The sequence below is a fragment of the Populus alba genome, chromosome 16 (genome assembly GCF_005239225.2).
Source record: "Populus alba chromosome 16, ASM523922v2, whole genome shotgun sequence".
In the NCBI taxonomy this organism is placed as follows: Eukaryota; Viridiplantae; Streptophyta; class Magnoliopsida; order Malpighiales; family Salicaceae; genus Populus; species Populus alba.
Window position 1 is genome coordinate 5691948 of NC_133299.1, and position 19640 is coordinate 5711587.

At 32.3% G+C, this 19640-nt stretch overlaps 1 protein-coding gene across 1 annotated transcript; it reads right to left on the minus strand.

Annotated features, from left to right (window-relative positions):
- Window positions 1–274: 274 nt before the first annotated feature.
- LOC118050193 (kinesin-like protein KIN-7K, chloroplastic) lies at window positions 275–11184 on the minus strand. The gene is made up of 24 exons (XM_035060456.2): window positions 10856–11184; window positions 10388–10677; window positions 10208–10305; window positions 9372–9461; window positions 9223–9275; window positions 8788–8853; window positions 8647–8700; window positions 8441–8500; window positions 7097–7175; window positions 6578–6645; window positions 5621–5683; window positions 5314–5418; window positions 4632–4736; window positions 4388–4495; window positions 4162–4308; window positions 3683–3865; window positions 3306–3461; window positions 2888–3112; window positions 2648–2788; window positions 2435–2560; window positions 2297–2347; window positions 1904–1951; window positions 1586–1789; window positions 275–1045 (listed from the first exon to the last, which is right to left on the minus strand). Exons 2-24 carry the CDS (start codon window positions 10642–10644, stop codon window positions 476–478), a joined length of 3057 nt encoding a protein of 1018 aa, XP_034916347.1. The 5' UTR covers window positions 10645–10677; window positions 10856–11184; the 3' UTR covers window positions 275–475.
- Window positions 11185–19640: the final 8456 nt, after the last annotated feature.

The window sequence follows — 19640 nt, forward strand, 5'->3', positions numbered from 1 at the left end:
GAAGCAATACTCCGAGGGACATCCTTTTGAACTAGTATAAAATTCTTATGTCCATCTCACGTTTTAAAATCATCTTATTTGTTGTGTACTTGCGTTCTTTTGACATTAATTCTCAAATTCTTAGATTGTTCTTCACAGGGTCACTTAGTTTTAATCCTTTTTAACAGTTCAATAATTACACACACACACACACACACAAACTTTGCTTGATCTAGCATTCACAATTGGATCCACCTGAACCAACCACAGTTATTAGTTCGTACAAATATTAACAGAATATTAAAAAGACAGGCTCAAATTTAGATCAACGTATTTCAAGCACCAATAAAAGCATCATTTCAAATACACAAACACTCCTAACTTGGAATGAGCTCTGCACAACACAATTCTCTACACACTAGACTCTCAAGCCGACTACCTGAAGACTGTTCTGTGACTCACTCAAAAGCCTTAAACCGTCACTCTTGGTTAAAATTCAGATTCCAAAACGGTCCGAGACAACTCTTGTTGTCTCGGAGCCATCCATTTCAGCTCCTTGGTCCATGTCAGCTCCTTGGGATTTCTTCAGCTTTGCAACGAGAACCCACATGTTGGCAAGTTCATTTTCCAGATAGGATTCTCTTTGTTTGGATTCCTCGACTTTCCTTTGAAGTTCAGTCTCTCTTTCATCCTTCTCGATAAGGGCAGCTTCGTATTGAAGTTCTCTTTCTCGACTCATGGCGAACTCTCTCTTGAGTTCCGAGGCTGCCCCAACTTGGTCTTGGCGTTTCATGTGATTGTCTCTTCGGCCATTGCGAACAGTACTGCCAGTTCTACGCTGTGTGGGCGAGCTCTTCAATGCTGTCAACTCAGCAGTTAATCTCTCATTATGATTCATGAGCTTGGCAACTTCTTCTGATAATGCCTTGAGCTCAACAGCAGCAGCTGAGGCTAGCCCTTTGGCATATGAACTCTCCTCAGCCAATTTTTGGTTCCGAGTTTCTAACTGCTCTTTCGATTCTGTTAGTGCGGCAGCTTTTTGCTTCAGTTCTTCTATCTCAGTGGTCTGATCAAGGAAAAGCAATGATTCAACTCGTTGTACTAGTATGAGAAATGAAACTTCAAAGGCATCAAATAATGGAAATTATGCTGTGAAATTTGCAACTAATAAAAACAAAGTATGAAGAGATACAAAAAGCCAGGCATAGAAATTTTCCAGCTATATGTCTGCAATTTGCCAAAAGCTTATTTTTCTGGACAATCCACCATAAGTACAAATGGCAGAAGAATACATTTCTTCATGCAAATAATTTCTTTAGCTTCAATAGAACAGCAAAACTCGCTTTCATCTGCTAGGCTACATGCTATGCTCGATACATAGTTTCCTAGAGATGGTGATCCTCAAGATCTACAAGGTTCTATTTTGGTTTTGTAAGACATGAGAAACTTGTAGACATTTCAATGGTATTATAAGAAAATTTAGCACCGGAATTTAGAATACAATTTTCTTGATTTCTTTTTAGGTGGGGAAGCACGATAAAAGGAAATAGTGCTTTAGCAATCAAAATAATACTTGATTGGGGTGCCAAAAGGTTTAAATACAAACCTGTGCTTGTAGAAGCAAATCTTCATTTCTATCTTTTGATGCTGCAGTTTCCCTGTCCCCATGATGCTGTGCATGAAAACTTTTTAGTTCAGAAATTCGTTGAGAGTAACTTGCTAGAGGGCTAAGCTTTTTCGACTCCAGTGCATCTGAGAGCTGCTGCTTCAAAGAGACTACTGTTTCCTGCAATCCTTCACATTCACAGATCTGGAGACACAATATCAAGTTACAGCCGGCCATAAACTGAAAACACAACTTTCAAGACAGTGAAAGCTATATATATATATATATATATATATATATAATTGTCAACTTTTTGACCTTTTCGTCGAGCTGCTCTTGAATTATACGATTATCTGCTGCTTTAACCTGAAATGGTAAACAGCAACACAACAATCATCAGACCAGATTAATAAAATCAGATGCCCAAAAGAAGACCACAAGTATGGATAATTGACAAAAAAAAAAAAAATAGTACCATTATTAAATAAGCTCACACAAATTAGTAACTAACCCATGACTATACTGTGTCCTGTTTTCATTGATGACTCCAATTTGTTATGCAAATGAACTTAAGATGGAGGATGAAAAATGTTCCAATTAGTCTTAACAAACAAGCTCAAATGATTTTTTCAATTGGTTATCAAACATGTTTTTATATGCAGTGCCGAGCTAATACAATTTTTCTCAGGTCAAACTGTATAGGTAGATCACCTCAAGTTCAAATGACTTCTCATTCAACTGCGCTGTCAGTTCAGCAATCGTCTGCAAGCACACAAGGAGAAAAAGCTTAAAGGTGGACTTGCAGCCATACATGAGGAGTCTGTGCTACCATAAAGGAACTAAACTTACTTGTGATGCTTCCAAGTTATCCATATTGTTGTGAGAGGCCATGATGGAATCAGCAATTTGCTTTTCCAACAAAGCTATTTGTGCATTCTTCACCTTGATTTCATCACTCAACTTCTTCATCTCCAACTTGAATGCAAAAGTACGACAAAGTAAAATTTCTCAGTTCGTCAAGAGCAAATAATAAGGAAAGGAGGTATAGAAACAGCAAAATACCTGAATCTGTTCCTTCTGGGGATTCCTTGAAGCCTCCTCAGATAATCGCTTCAAAGCACTTGAATGGAGTGCCACCTCTCCAGATAAAATTTTCTGCTGCTCCCTTAGAAGATCAATCTGATCACTTGTTTGTATGCTAGTCTAAAAATAAGGAAGGCATGAAAATTAAGCATGCAGACCACCATAAAGCATCCCCAACCAGAAAGATAACACAAGTAAATGAAAGGACCATTAGCATACCGAAGGAGTTTCTTGCCCAAGGAAATTGTCCTCAGGAACCTCTCTATCCTGCCTGACCTCAGATAGAAGATCAGCTGATGGAGAGCTTTCTGTAAGTAAAGGATTTGAAAGTCTGGATTCTGTATAATAATTGCAATTTTCTGCTTGATGTGTTGAAGGTGCACCATTAGATTTAACTCCACTTGATTTGTCACTGGTGCTCATTCCCAACCCACTATCTCGTTTCTAATCAAGGGCGATAAATATTTTTGAGATAAAAGAAAATTGAATTCAAATGTACTAGAGCTGAATTTTACAAAAGGAGAGCACTTCCAATCAATTAAGGATCACTCGTTATAATGACAAGTTTAACTAGTTTTACAAGAGAACCAGTTAAACTCAAGTAAAACATGCATAAAAATCTTTTAGCTATGCATACCCGTAGCTTTAACCAGTTCAGCAACCCATGCTTTCTGGTTTTCTTCTCTTTCAGTGTCTCATCTACACTTTCAGGATTCCCTTCCAGAGAAACATATGAGTCAATGTTTTCGTCATCCAATATCAAGTCCCGCCTCTTGTATGGTAGGTATGCAAGCTGCAAATTACACATAAACAACCACAATCGGATAAAAGCAAGTGCAAAAAATGGGGGAAAACCCTGGTATACAGAGGCTCACTCTACCCCATAAGAGTTTCAGGCTAGGAAATAGTAGAAATAAAAACCATTATCCAACATTTTATACAAGAATTAAGTCATAGTCCAAAAGAAAAATAGATCGAAATACAAATGAAATCAAACGAATTCATTCTTCGTACCTCTTCTTCACCAAAGGAATGTCTCCTCCTTGGACCTGGGCGGTGAGAGATCCTTGATGGATGTGAAGCTTTTGTGGACACCAAAATTAACTTTGTCAACCGCTGTATTCTGCTCAATAGAGCAGCTTTAGCTTCCTCTTCTTGTTCCAATCTTGATTGCAGTTTCACTTGACCATCTTCTAACTTTATATTTAAAATCCAATCAAGGAAATTGTATCATAATGCTTGTTAAATAGACTAAATGTATCAGACCATTATGCATCAACTATGTCATGTCCAACATTGGGAAACAAGATGAAAAAGTAAGGAGAAAAACAAAAACAACAAATGATAATGATAATGTTGCGCTGAGAAAAGGACTACAATAAACTAGCATTCATATCAAACATGACATAAATTAAATCTTCCAGTTATCTTTTGAAAATCTTATAAAATTAAGGAAAAATGTTCATGTGATGGAAGAACTCTCTATGAAGTACCTTCTGCTTGAGGAGGACAATGTCATCTTCTATAATGTCATTCAATTGAGGAACTGTCACAATACCCCTTTTCAATTGTTCCAATTCTTCCTTTAAACAGCGTATCTCATTTTGGTACTTCTTGATAAGCGATTTCTCATCAATAATCTGTGAATTATTAAACATTATTTCAAATGTTGGCAAACGAGATTGTTTGAATGAATGCATACAATCTAGGGAAAACTACCTTGTTCTGTGCTGCTTGAATCTCAATGTGCTTTGCACGGTGGGCAAATTTTAAAGTATTGTGTGTCTCTTCCAAATTACTTGATGACGGAGTGACAGTACAAATGAGCTGTATATTCAGACAGGAATGAAAAATGGGTGTCTTAAATGCAAGCAACAACTGTTCTGAAGGACAATGGTGTGAGTACCACACATTATAAAGAAAGACAAGTGCTTTCTTTTACCAAAATTTATCAAGCACTTACTGATACACGCCCATGACCACTTAATGAAGACTGAAGAAGCCTTGTCAATTTCGAGTCCCTGTATGGAATATGAGTGGCTCTCCCATCTGTTAACTTCGATATAACCTATGCAAGTCACAAATTACACATTCCAAGGTAAGTTTATCCATACAATTTAATATTTTATGATTGAAAATTATTTGGGACTATCAAATGAAGCATATAGCATCTTTTCATGAGGAATTATAATGGCATAAAAGTCATAGTTCATTTAATTCTAAATATCGGGCACCAAATTGATGGTTCCATTAAGCACAATATCTTGGCAACACGATGGGGCAGCTGATAGTGAAAACCCCATATTCTAAAATTAGAACATATTTACGTACAATCAAGGTGTGCATGTACATGTACATGTGGGAAGGACAAAGAGAGAGGAAAAGAAGGATAGAGTGCATTCAGATCTTGGCACATTTAAAGAGCATAAATATCAAATTATGATATCAAATCTCTAAAAGCACATGGACCTAGAAGCATGAAAAGATAGCTAAAACAAATCAATCAATCTTGAGGTAACCCAGTCATACTGGTTTCTCCTTTTCTATCATGTTCCTGGCTCAGGATAGTTTTAAGATTATATATCATGTAGAATGTGGTCAACTATTGTTGCACAGATGAATAATAAAGGTCTAAGAGGCCTCACTGTTCCAAGTGTCAGCAAACTTTTATTAATATAGGATCCTTCTTTCCGTCTCAAACCAGTAGTTTCAGCCTTCGAGCTTTCAGAACCTGCCAGATCGATGAGGTTCTGCAGGTATAAGTACAATATTGAAAAGTTAAAAAGAATTTATTGACACCAAACATAGCAAGCAAAATCACTAATCATAGTAAATCAAGGGGAAGAAAGAGCTTTTGTAATTCAAGAAACGGGAAAAAATCCAGTGACAAACTTAAAAAGGCAACCAACAAGTCTTTTGACATCAATTCTAGATATAAGCCTTGGGAATTACCAGCTGGGACAAATTTACAGCCTCTCCTTTGCTATTTTCACCATACAGGTTACTCTCTATTATCTGCATTTAGAATAGTTGGAAACAGTTAATGGAAAAGGATAAAACCCAATGAGATGGGTATTTAAATGACCAAATCATCGCTAGTTGATTAAATGTATTATTCCAAAACAGGGTTGAAAATGATTTCTTGCAATACTTAAAGTTGTGACAAGATTGAAAGAAGAGTAGCATTCAACTATAACCCATAAGGCATCTTCCGTTTTGGAAGGTAATGCCAAATATGGAATGAATAATCATGACCTTAAAACATACTCTTAAGGCTGAAACATTCATGAATAAAAAAAGTCATGAATCAGGCTGTGGACCTTGATAGGAAAGAACCAAATTACATTTTGATGATGACATGTTACAGATAATGAAATTTAAGCAGACAAGGAATGCATGAATTATTAAATTAGAAATCTTTATCTCTTCCTTCCCCAAGCTCAGTTATAGAAGGAGAAGGTACCAGCAACAACAGGTTTCAATATAGGGCAGCTCAGAGTATATGGAGATTTATAAGAAAGAATCGTTAACATTGCTTAGGAGTGCCTTTGAGAAATCTCAAAGAAGATACAGATTTTATTTTTTATTTTTCATCTTTTTCATTGACTTTTTATCTGCACTCAAAGGCATAATTCAGAAACTGCCAGAAAGACTGGATATTGACCACAAAGAGGGCAGGTGGTGAAAAGATGTGGATAAGTGAATCTTCAAATATTTCAGGAAAATGGATAAGTTTAGCACGCAGGTTGATGAATATGCATGTGCAAGTGGTTAGATGTATGCTAGAACTATAAAAGCCACTTGCAAATGCAATGTAATATAAGAAACTTGGAAAGCTTAGAATTATCTTAAAGGAAGAGCATATCAAATGCAACAATCAGCTAGAGCTGCATGGAGATGGTGGAATACCAGTGTAAATATTGTATGGCTCCTGCTGCTGTGTATATTAAACTTTGTAGACCCAACATGTCTGTGCTCTGTGTCAAAAGAAAAATCCCAATAAGAAACTGCGGAAAGAATTGTGATGTCATGGAAATAGACATTGCAGTTTTGCTAAACATAAAGGGAGGGAGGGAGGGAGGGAATCAAATAGCATCTGCGGTAAGACAAACAAGTTCACCAATTTGTAACCTTTTCCACCAGTCAACTTTCAACAAAATTACCTACTGCATTAACCTTCACAGTTCTACCAGTATAAGTAATGCATGTCAATTTTTGAAGGATACAATGTAGAATTTTCCATAGATGTCAGCTCATTGCATAAATGATTCAATTTAAAGGGTTATACGCCAATTAGATTCTAATTTATATAGGTTTTTTTTCCCTCCAAAAACTTCAGATTTTGGGTTAAATTAGTTTTGGTAACACAATTATTTTGTTATTGGAATCATCATGTGTTTTCTGCATATGATGTGACTTGAGAGTTACCTTCTCCAGCTGCTATAAGGGAGAGGGCATGAGCAGGGGATAATACAACTTCTTCTTTTATTCCCTCGACAAAGGTTCCCTACAGGCAAGAATCAAAATAAATTAAAAGATGCTTCTTTCCAACAACTAAAACTGAAATTTATGTGTAATTAGCTGGCCATATCCATTAAATCTCTATAGTAGGAATTGAAATTTATACCATTTACCAGCCTATTTTTCAGTAAGTAAGAAATAAAAATCTGCTGCCTCTGATTATCAACTGCTCCAAGCAAGCACAGATAGAGTTGCCTCTGATGATGCAAAGACAAAGTACTCCATATAACACCAGATGCTTCAAAATCCCATTCCTTAACCAAGAGTGTGAACTGATATAAATAATGAAACAGCAAACTGAAAACCCACAGTAGCAAAGGTGTAAGAGACACCCAGCAACAGCCCATTCCACCTAAGGAAACAAGCAGGCTAGCAGCTTGCACCATAAGATGTATGCATATTCCAAGACCTTGCACAATTTATTGTATGACAGAGGGAGCTCCCAGTCACAGGTGAATTATCACTTGATGTTGTGCCTTGGTAGTAGAGAGGTGGGTCTTGCCATCATTTTCATTATTAAATAAATACTGCCCTCACAACTTTTTCTCCATTGACATCAGCTCGATATTGATTTAATGTGGCAAACCATCATCACGAGAACCTAGATTCATCTGAGGCCCTCTTTGAACTGCTCTTCATAAATTTCGCAGGACATGGTGCCCACCTCTACATTGATATGGTCTCATAATTTTTAGGTAACAGTTGAGGGAATGGTGTCACCATGTGGAGCCTTTTGTGCAATCATTAAATGTTCGAACATAGGCCAAAACTTGTTCCACTTAACTTAATGTCATCCAGACTAGACAATGAAGCATTAAAAGCTGAAATACCATGCCTACTATAGCAACGATGTTAATGGCATTTGTGCAGACTACTTGACTACATGATTGTCAAGTCAAAGAAGTGCCCCAAAAGTAAGGTTATGTTGTTGTATAAACTATAGAAGGATATGAGAAGACTAAGATGCCCAAACTTTGGGAAAACTACATATACTGGATGGTTGTTGGCCCTCTTTGCTTGGCTTTCAGGCTTGATGATTGTTAAGAATTTATTGATATATTTATATTTAATGTACGAAAAACACAAAGTTGTTAAACAAATACTCTAGCAAGTTGCAGTAGGGCAAGCAACTGCAAATAGTTAATTGTATTCTGGTATTAAAACAACTGTAAAAGTTGTTGCCATGAGCATGATAGTATCAGCGTGGAAGGTAGCATAGAAAAACATAATATGGAGTTGGTAAGCAAGTACCTGAGCATCTTCTCTTATTCTTAAATTTTGTCCTGCTGGATTCAACAAGTCATTAACAACCTGAAATGAAGAACACCAAATAATAGAGAAGTTTTAAACGGAGCATCAGTGGAGCTAGCTCATATCCAACAATTAAAGGTAAGAATAAGGCAGATTTATCGCACTATTATAAAGACAGTAGCTAGAGAGAATGGGAAGCGGCTGACCTCATTATAGATCTCCAAGTATGAAACACGGAGAAGGAACTCTCGGTTTGGAGTCTAGAGCAAAGAGAAATGTTAAATTGCTTGCATTCAAACTAGGATCAAATAGAGTCATATAGGGAGGTCAAATTCATTGTAAAGTACCTCTTGAATGATACCGAAAGCATCCTTCACTGCTAATGGTATAATCCCAGGCGACCTTTGATCCCCCTGCCATTGTTATATGGATCCATGTAAGCATTGTGTTTTAAAATTAGTAAGTAGGCCAAGAATAATCCACCTCAATTGCACAGACAACAACCAAAAATATACAGGCCAAGGAAAATATGGCATTTTCATTTTATATTACATGAGTTGTAAGCAGGGAATGATTTATAGTTTGTTCTTTTTTTCCTTACAGAAATCCAAGAATGATACTATGAGATTTAAGGCATGGAAATATGCACCCTTGAATTCATAGATGCATAGATGTGTGTGTGTAGATATTAGGAATATATGACATTTCTATTTATTTTGCATGCATCTTGTATGCATCATAAGAGTAAAACGAAAAAAGTATCTCAGGTAGTAAAATCTCACATGCATGGTATGGGTTTTCCCACTGCTTGTCACTCCATAAGCAAAAATGGTGCCTGAAAGACCATGCAAAAACAAAGGTAAAATATTGTAAACATAAAAGGAATGAAGAAATCGAAGTTCCTTAGCAGAGGGATATCTATTTTGTTTACCATTGATCCCTTCCATAGCACCATTGACAACATGCTGAGCAGCAACATCATACACATGGCGTGTTGTAGTTGTAGGACCGAATACCCGATCTAAAAGCATGGGAAAGTAAATAGACAAAAATAAAAAGAATAAAATGAATATGTATTATATAAAAAAGTTTCATTTGGCTATTATCCCAAAAGTGAAAAAAATGAAGAGACTAATTGCTTATTAACTAATCCTGGGTAGCAAAGATCCCTACATTCTTTGCTTTCTGATTTTGGTAATGTTTCTGGCATGAGACTTGAGAGGAATAGAATCCTCCTAGAAACTCAAAAGAAGTATATAACCATATAGTCTGAGCAACAATGTCTTTATTGTGCCAATAAAGCCTTCGATAGATCAGTTATCAAAATTGAAACACAAAGCTAGTCCATCTACAATGTGTTCTCACGTTCACCACCATGATGCAACAACTACGGAAATATCATTCAGAGTTTCACAAACAAATGACTCAAAACATATAACCTTTGAATTGATTACCCTGCGGCCATGGACTTCGGACAACATTGCAATTTCAGTTCCAATTCCAATTAAACTCATTGCACCAATAATCCATTATATGGCTTAATTTCTTTAAAATTACCATAAAAGACACCTCTCAATCAATTCAATAAAAAACATACAAGTTCTCGACCACACTCTAACTTAACTTCCAACTACCTATCGACGCATAAACTAATCCCTAAATGCATCAAGCTTACACTACCAATGCCATTCCAATTCAATCAATTTTACTAACTCTCCTGTCCATCCAAACAAATTACATACATTCAAAGAAATCTTGACAACTTACCATAAGCATACGCGATAGACGGATTATGTTCATTACGCACGATAGTTTCTCCATCTGCATACCACGCAATCTCTTCTCCTTGCCTAATTTCCCTAGGACTAAACACCAAAAAAATAGCAAAAACAAGCATTACGTATTTTCAATAAAATGAAAATAAAACTTTACCAAAAATGCACGAACCTTAGAGGCCGAAACCGGACAGTGACAGTTACATTTTCTTTGGATCTTTCAGTATCTAAATTAGCACTTTCAGAGTAAAAATACTGTGGTTTGCTTAGTGCTGAGGAGGATGCAGGCGAGCTTTGACCGTCAATTGAAGTCTCTAGAAATTGCTTAGAAGATGATGTTGTTGATGTCGACGGTGAATTCGCTGCTGCTTTCTTTGAATTATTGATTATATTTGATCTTATTGATTTTGATCCCTGTGTGGTCGCCATTGTTAATTAATCCGAAGCCAGTCCTCCAATTAACTGTAACAACAAGAGGAAACAAAGGAAAAAAGAAACTTGAAAAATTATGTTTGGAAGCTGAGAAAATGTGGAGAAGAAACAAAATGACAGAGAGGTAGGTCTGTTTGGTTGCTGAGAAAAAAAAATATTAATAGCATTACTGTATAAGAAAAATAAAAGGAGAGTAAGAAATTATTACCTTTTAAAAAAATTAGAGGAGCAGCAGCAGCTGCAGCATTGTAGAATAATAAAAGAAAATAAATAAATAAATACAGAGAGAGAGAGAGAATGAAGAGTGGTCGTTTTGGCTTGTTAGAGAGAGGGAGAGGGAGAGGGAAGCTAAAGAGGGAGAAAGAAGGACATCATCATAATCACCAATCATCAGTCAGAGAGATAGAGAGAAACGTGGATAATAGACCCTTTTTCCTTTCCTTTCACTGCTGTTTCTTTCTTTCTTTTAGTTTTTTTTTTTTTAGCTATTTCTGCTTTCTATTTTTTCTTGCCTTGAGAGCGAGGACGATGCCCTCAATCTAAGGCTTGATTGCATTTTATATCCTTTTTGGTTTTTTTTAGATCTTAACTTTTGAAAAGTAGGTTACAGGTAATCTGAGGACTAATTCGCTCACCATTAAAGTCAGAAAGGAAATGCAATAACCGTATTTCGATATAGTGTAGTTTTTTTTTTTTAAAAAATATTTTTTACATTAACACTTTAAAAAATCTAAAAATATTATTTGAAATATATTTCACATTTTATTATTAGAATGTTTGGGAGTGTGATTGTTATTGCTTTTTACTCAGAAAAATATGTCAATTATTTTTTTTATTTTTTAAAAATTATTTATGAGATTAGCATATTAAAATGAATTAAAAATAATAAAAATATACTAATTTAAAATATAAAAAATTAAAATTTTTAAAAAGTAATTTTTTACCGCACTACAAACGGCGTCATAGGATGCATAAAAGGAGAAAAGTAGAAAGTAAAAGAGCGGAGGATTGGCAGCCGAAAGAAAGAATTTACATATATTGTAATTTTACAAATATAAGAAAAAAAGAAAAGTAAGGTTTTTATTTATTTTTCTAAATACTTCTGAGACAACGAGAGGGAGACAGAGTTGCCGAGGAAACAAGACGTGTCACGGGAGTAGCGTGTGAGAGGTGGTCGAGGGTGGGGCTGCTGTAGGTGGGTCCCATAAGGAGTTGTATACGTGTTGGCTGTTTAAAGCTCGCACACCTGATTTGTCAACGATTTTCTGTTAATTTTTTCTTTATGTTAACAATACATCTTTCTGTTGATTAGAATAAGAAGCTTATTGTTTAATGTATTTCTTGCTCCATCAATAGTGTTTTTTTTTTTTTTTTTTACTTTAGCAGTATGAAAAAAAAGAAAAACAGATAAAATAACAAAGTATAAAAAAGTTATTTAGAAAAATAGCATAGTTTAAAGAGATTTTAGAAACATATTAAAACTTTAATAAAGACATTGTCGATATTTTTAAAAAAAATTTAATGAAATAGATCCATCGACATAAAAAAAAATCATCAACAATAATTAGAATAACATGAGCCATCAAAGGGCAATTCTTCACTGGAAAATTGAGAAAGACAAAAATCAAAACAAACAACAATTCTCATGAATTTATAACTCTAAAATAGAAGAAGCAATTGAGCATTCAGACAAGAGAGTTAGTTTCATCAAGTTTAATGGAAATAACTTGAGTTGGAAAATGAAATGCAATGGAAGGCAATAAAGAATTTGTGGCAGCAGCCATATAATTGTTAGAAGTGTTAATTATAAGAAGCTCTAATATCATAAAATAATTAAAAAAAAAACTCTAGATTTACTAATAATTTAGATAATTTGTGCGACTTATTCCTGTCATTATTTGTGATTTATTTTAGTATTTTTAGATTTATCTTATTGATGTTAGCATTGATGGTGTTATTAATAAAATTTCAGTGTTTCTCTCCCTTTTTTATTTCTTTTATTTATTATTATAAATTATGTGATCTTATTTTAGAATTCGAGAGACTCGAAGATCAATACTGCTTGTCATTTTACTGCTTGTGAAAAATATTGTATATTTTATCCTCGACGTCTTACTGCTTGTCAGTTAGTGCTTAGAGATAGTCTTGATTCAATCAATTTTACATTTTTACTCACTCTCCTGTCCATCCAAACAAATTACATAAATTCACACTTGAAGTATTGGCTAGTGGTGAAAGGGGCTTGTTCCTTTCCATCCTACCAGGGTTCAAATCTCACTGTGCACGTCTGTTACCTCCGCGATGCCTTACATGCTCACCAGGTTTGCAGGATGTTCAATGAGTCATTAGTCGTGATGCGTGCAAACTGGTCCGAACACCGACTTAAATAAAAAAAAAATTACATAAATTCAAAGAAATCTTGACAACTTACCATAAGCGTACGCGATAGACGGATTATGTTCATTACGCACGATAGTTTCTCCATCTGCATGCCACGCATTCTCTTCTCCTTGCCTAATTTCCCTAGGACTTAACACCAAAAAAATTAGCAAAAACAAGCATTATGTTCATCCAGGATAGTGTCCTGATGTTTTTTTTAGATGATTCATGATGTGTGGTTGAAACTATTTTTTTAAATAAAATTTACTTAAAATATTTTTTTATTTTTTAAAATTATTTTTTAACATTAGTATATTAAAATGATTTAAAATTACTATAAAAATTTAATTTAATTTTTTAAAAAATTATAGTTAGAGCGGAACCGAAACCTCTAAAGAAATTTTGATTTGAATGAGACCAGGCTTGCATGTGTTTGAAAGCTTCTGTCATTGACTCATTATGGTCTTTGGTCCATACAGTACTAAGGTTGTTGCAACAGCAGCGAAGATTATCTGTAATGAAATAAAAGAACAGACGAGGATATTGAAAACAACAACAATAAAAAAAATAATAGAAAATGATATTCATTTAATGGTTGTTCTAACAAGCAAGACAATAATATTTATATATTCAACCTCCAATTCCAATTGATAAATGCAATTTGTTGCTACGGTGGTCATCAGCCTGGAAGAATTATGTAACCTTTTTTCATTATTTTTTAGCAGAGTATTTAAGAGTATACTTACGGTTGCTTTTTAAAGTATTTTTTCATTTTATAAAAATATATTAAAAATTAGTACATCAAAATAATTTAAAATATTTAAATTTAAAGTAAAAAAAAAAATAAAAAATTTTAATTTTTTTTAAAATACTCTTGAAATTCAAACACAAATAAAAAGCATATTCACAATTCTTCGAGGTATCGTTTTGTAAAATTGAAACAAAAGTTTTAATATTCCTAATATATGAAAGGAATGAGGTTTAAATAAAAAAGAAATCAAAACATAGTTTTATTTCTGTGAATGTGAGAATAAATAAATAAAAATTAGATTTTTTTTCTTCGAAAAAACAGTATGGTATTACCAGTCGTAATGTACCCACAGGTTCCACCTCCATCATTATCAGGGCCACCAATATCAGTAACAGAGATATTATATATTTTTTAATTTTTTATTATTATTACAAGTATTGCCGCTTTCATAACCTTTATCATTGTTACGACTACATTAAAATCTAATTTTTGTTGGGATTAATTAAATTTAGGTTTGTTTGAGGATACATTCACACTTAATTTAGCAAATATACATCTAATAATTTCCTCGTACAGTTTTCTCTATTGTCGTGTAATGATAAATGACTATTCTAATAGCCTAAAATCATAAGAGTACCTAATAGGGAAAAAAAAAGTATCATAAAAACTAAGTGTGTTTAATAATCCATTGCATAGTATCTTTTAAAAATGTTTTTTTAATTAAAAATTTATCAAAATATTTTTTATATATATATTTATAATATAACACATCAAAATCATCAAGAAAAATATATAAAAACATCAATTTTTATATAAAAAATAATTTTAAAAACCAAATATAATAACAAATTATTCCTCGAGAGTCTAGCTAGTTGGTATAGGCATGGCGTTTTGTACTATTTCGGACGTTAAAATTGAATAAGAACGCTGGAGATTGGCATTTATCAGGCTCACCGGCAAGGCAGACAGCATGGAAGCGATCTACAAAGGCGCAGGTCCTGTTAAACTGGCACCTTGATAATAAAACACCGTTTGTCATTGTGTTTGTATTTGTATTTCATTAAATTTTAAATTTTTTTTTATTAAAATTAAGTGTGGTTTGTACCTTTTGGATCATTTTGATGTGCTGATGTCAAAAATAATTTTTAAAAAATAAAAAAACATCATTTACATGTATTTCAGCACAAAAAATTATTTGAAAAGTAACCACTACCACACTGTGAAACACGCTTATCCTCACATTACAGCCATTTGAATGGTTTTTCTTTTTGATATTAATGTTGTTTTCAAAACCCTACAAAGTTGATGAAAAGGACGACTCTGCAAACACCATGCCTTGTCATTTCATTGCTAGTTTTACATATACCAGAACATAAGTTATTTTGAATCATATATATGCCTTTAGTTTTCTAGTGAAATGACATTTTGTGGTCACTCATTTCTGTTTTTTGCAAGGGAATACTGGGATCCTACCAAATGAATCTTTTGTTTTTTTCTCAAAAGAATGTACTATTTCCACTAAAATAATTCCTTTTGTCAAGGGTTTTTTTTTTATTATTTCAAAAATATTTTTAAAAAAATTTAAATTTTTTTATTTTATATTTACTTCAAGGTATTTTTTTATTGTTTTTAAATCATTTTTATACGTTAATGTTAAAAATAATTTTAAAAAAATAAAATAATATATATTATTTTAATATATTTATAAATAAATATCACTTTAAAAAACAACCCCAACTAGATTGTATTCATATATTTAAATATTTTTAAAATAGTATTTCTGCCAAAAAAAAACTAAAACAAATAAAATATTAATTAATTGAATTCATATAAATTCGTTTCATCTATTTTCTCATGAGGATAAAAAAAAGTCCGTAGGGACAGTTGTAATGCGAAGTGAAATCAAATCACAGATGTGCTTTTAAAACTTTGATTAGATATAAGATTCTATGTAGTAGTGTGGTTTAAATTATATTTTATTTTAATTATGGTTTAAAGTATTTAGTTTTATATAGATCCCATTAAAAACTATTTCTTAAAATTTTAATTAAGAAAAATTTTAATTTGTAATTTTTTTTAAAATTTATTTTTTCAACCATAATCGCAAAAGACATTATATTCAAATTATCACCTACTATAGTAAATAACTATATATATATGTATGTATGTATGTATGCATGTATATTTTTAATTCAAAAAAACTCTGAAACTCTGTTCAGCTCAAACAATTTGAACATTATTTACTTGGGGATATGCCAGTCAAGACCATTGTTGACCATGGGTTCACGAAATGATCTTTTGGGCACTTATGTGTACAGAAGAGGCTACTGGTGAAGTAGATTATTAATACAAGTAAAGTTTCCGTACTACCAAACTATAACCAAATAAAATAACTAGTTAACTGCCCACTAAAATGCATAAATGGTTAGTTAGGATTTTGGTCAGATTTAGTGCCTTTCTGTACATCTAGAGCCCTTCGTTTGGTCCATCAGGACATGAACATTGTGCTGATGAAAAACATGGATGTCTGTATTAATTTACGTGTATTTTAATTAATTATATGAGTTTTGAAATTAATAATAATATAAGTTTTTAGTGATCCTGAGAGGACGCGTATGAGAACATAGCATATCAGAGAATAATATAATTCATATCTTACAATCTCATCTAATAATTTAAGTTTTTGAGTCAAAACAATTTTTTGATACGATATCAGAGCCTTGATGATCAAGCAATGATGAATTTAAATCTCACTACCCTATTTATTTGATAAAAAATAAGTACATGGTAATATAAACCTGTGCAAGTTTTAATGTCAACTTTTATTTAAAAAGATATGTTACAAAATAATATAAATCATATTTGAGGACCTCACTTAATATTTTAAGTTTTTGTATTGAAATAATTCTTTGATATAACAAATAAATATATTTTTTAATTAATTAATTTATAAATATATCAAAATAATGTAATGGTTTTACATTTGTTTATGGTTTAAGAGAATCTTTCTAGTATAATGTAATGTTTTTTTTTTAATAACCCCATTCTAGAGGAGAGAAGGTTGCACTACCATCCACTCATTTGCAAATAGCAACTAGAGGATTCCTTCTGTCTGGGTGTTCTCTAACTTCCTCGGATTCTTCATCCGCTTGGAATCCGCTGTACCTGAAACCATGTGCAGGAAAGTGAAATTCCTCGTAAAAAGAAATTAAAAAAGTAAAAAAGTGAAGTAAATAACAAATTAAAAGGAAAACCCATACTTTCCAGGGTGCTCCTTTTATTTTGGACTTAAGGTTCATGGCAAGGTAATTTATATGACGTGGACCATAGTATACTTATAGTAAATTAAAAATTAATCGATGGGATGGTTGGATAGGACCCCATATATTCTTGCATGATTATTAAATGGGCTTCCTCCCTCCTTTAATTTTAAACTCAAAGAATAAATATGGTGATTAATTAAGTAGCGTTCACTTTTCTTGAATTTCTCATCTTAAAACTCTAAAATCAGTGTTTGTAAAAATTTATTTCTCTGATGTGTTAAATTGATATAAAGGGTGTAGCTTGAAATTGTTTGGGAAAAAAAACAAGAGCGAGCTAATTTAAAAATATCTTTTACTGTAAGAAAATATATATTTTTGTATTAAGTACCCATAATCAAATAATTAGCGCAGTAATCTTTAAAAAGTAGAAGAAAGTGTAACGCGGAACATGAAAGAAAACTGAAAGTACAGTAGATACGATGATGTCGAGCACAAAAGAAGCATGGGCAGAACAATTTTAATTTAATATATTTACTTATTTATTTTTATGTTTTAAAAATATTTAAAAAAATATTTTTTAAAATTAATATTTTTAATATTTTAATGTGCTGGTTATCAAATAATCATCTCAACCTAATAGCTTAATTTTTAGATGAGGTGCAAAATATGATTTTATATTATTCTCTAATACATTCCATCAAGGAAAAATTCTTTGAGCTTGAAACTTACGCAAGCCCAAATTACCTTGTGTTTGATTTTTTATCAAATAAATAGGGATAATAAGATTCGAACTCGTGACCGCTTGGTCATAAAGCTTTGATACCATATCTAATAACCATCTTAACCCAATAGCTTAAGCTTTTTAGACGAGGTCTAAAATATGATTTATATTATTTTCTAGCATTGATGTCAAAAATAATTTTTAAAAATAAAAAAAATTTATTGTTTTAATATATTTACAAGCGAAAAACATTTAAAAAGTAATCGTTTTCATACTTCTAAATATCTTCTAAATAAAAACTAGTATGTTTTTATTTTAAAAATAAATATTAAAAAAATATAATTTTTGATGTGATTTATAAACAGTTATATATATATATATATATATATATATGAATTGCAAAATATACATAGAAGAATTCAAACAAACAATATCTTTTCCATCTAATTCATTTTTATCACTTGTTTATCGTCGGTGGAGCTAGTAGCTCTTGCAACTTCGAAGGCTATGTGTCACCATATCGTTATATAATAATAACAACAATCCTTGTCACATACAAGAGGTATGCCGATTAATTCTTCTTAACTAATTATCCTTCTCAATCATCTAAGTGTCCATTTCAATATGCATTAAAAAACACTAATATATAAATCAATTGACGATAAAATAAGAGTTTATATTAAGAAATATTTATATAGCTAGCTTTTCCATCTCTATCAAAGACCTAACGTCCAGCTTTATCAATGATCCACAGAGGGAAACATACATAGCATCAATTAGGTGGCTCTCGTCATGTTCTTGTTTTTTTTTGTAGTCGGCATATCATACACGTTCCAAAATGTCTTGGTTCTACTTAATCCAATAGGAAACATTTCATTCTAAGCGTAATTAATGCGACCTATCATTTAGGGAGTTTGGGTCGTTGACGTTACATCACTATCAAAAATTTTAAATTTATTAAACAAATTTAAAGAAATTTTCAGCAAGTATTTATATTTTCAGTCTATTAATAAAATATTTACTGATTTTAAGAAATTCTTGTCGGTGATTTATGATATATCTATAACAAGCATATAAAAATAAAAATCATTCGTTTTATTCTGTTAGTATTTTTATTGGTGGATATAACACATCACCAACATGAAAGGTTAGAATTTGTTGATGCTTGGAACTTCTTTCATGGATTCCCAATTTGGATAGCACTCCATAATTTGGGCACATCGGATTTTGTCTGATTTCTCCATGAGCTCTCGATTTGTTCAAGCCTCTTCATTTAACAGAGAGAAAGAAAAAAATGGATGGAGGGGGTCGAGGGACTAATCTTATTCTTATTGAGAAACTACAACGATTTGTAGCACAAATTGGTTCGATGTGCGATAACTCCTCTAGTACAGGGACTAAAAATGTCAAAAGAACCAAAATAAAATTAGCTTTATGGTAAAATAAAAATAAAAATCCAAAGTGATGCCCCAATGCAAAAACCAAGTTCAGTGTTTCCAGCTCAAGCAATCAATGCGTTGTCTTTCTTGTGTTAATACGCAGAGCAATCGAAATATTGGAACAGGGAAGCCATCGTTTTTTTTTTTATATATATATATATTATATATTATTCTTTTTTTGTTAGATATTTATGTGGTGTGGTTGGTACTCAACTTGTATCTTTTTATCTTTTTGTGTTTTAAAAATATTTTTAAAAAATATTTATTTATTTTATTTTAAATTAATATTTATTTTATTTTTTAGATCATTTTGATACGTTAATTTTAAAAAAATAAAAAATATATTATTTTAATATATTTTTAAAATAAAAAACACTTTAAAAAATAATTGCAATAATAAAGTTTGTTATCCCAAATATAAATAGATCAAGGGTCGCTCC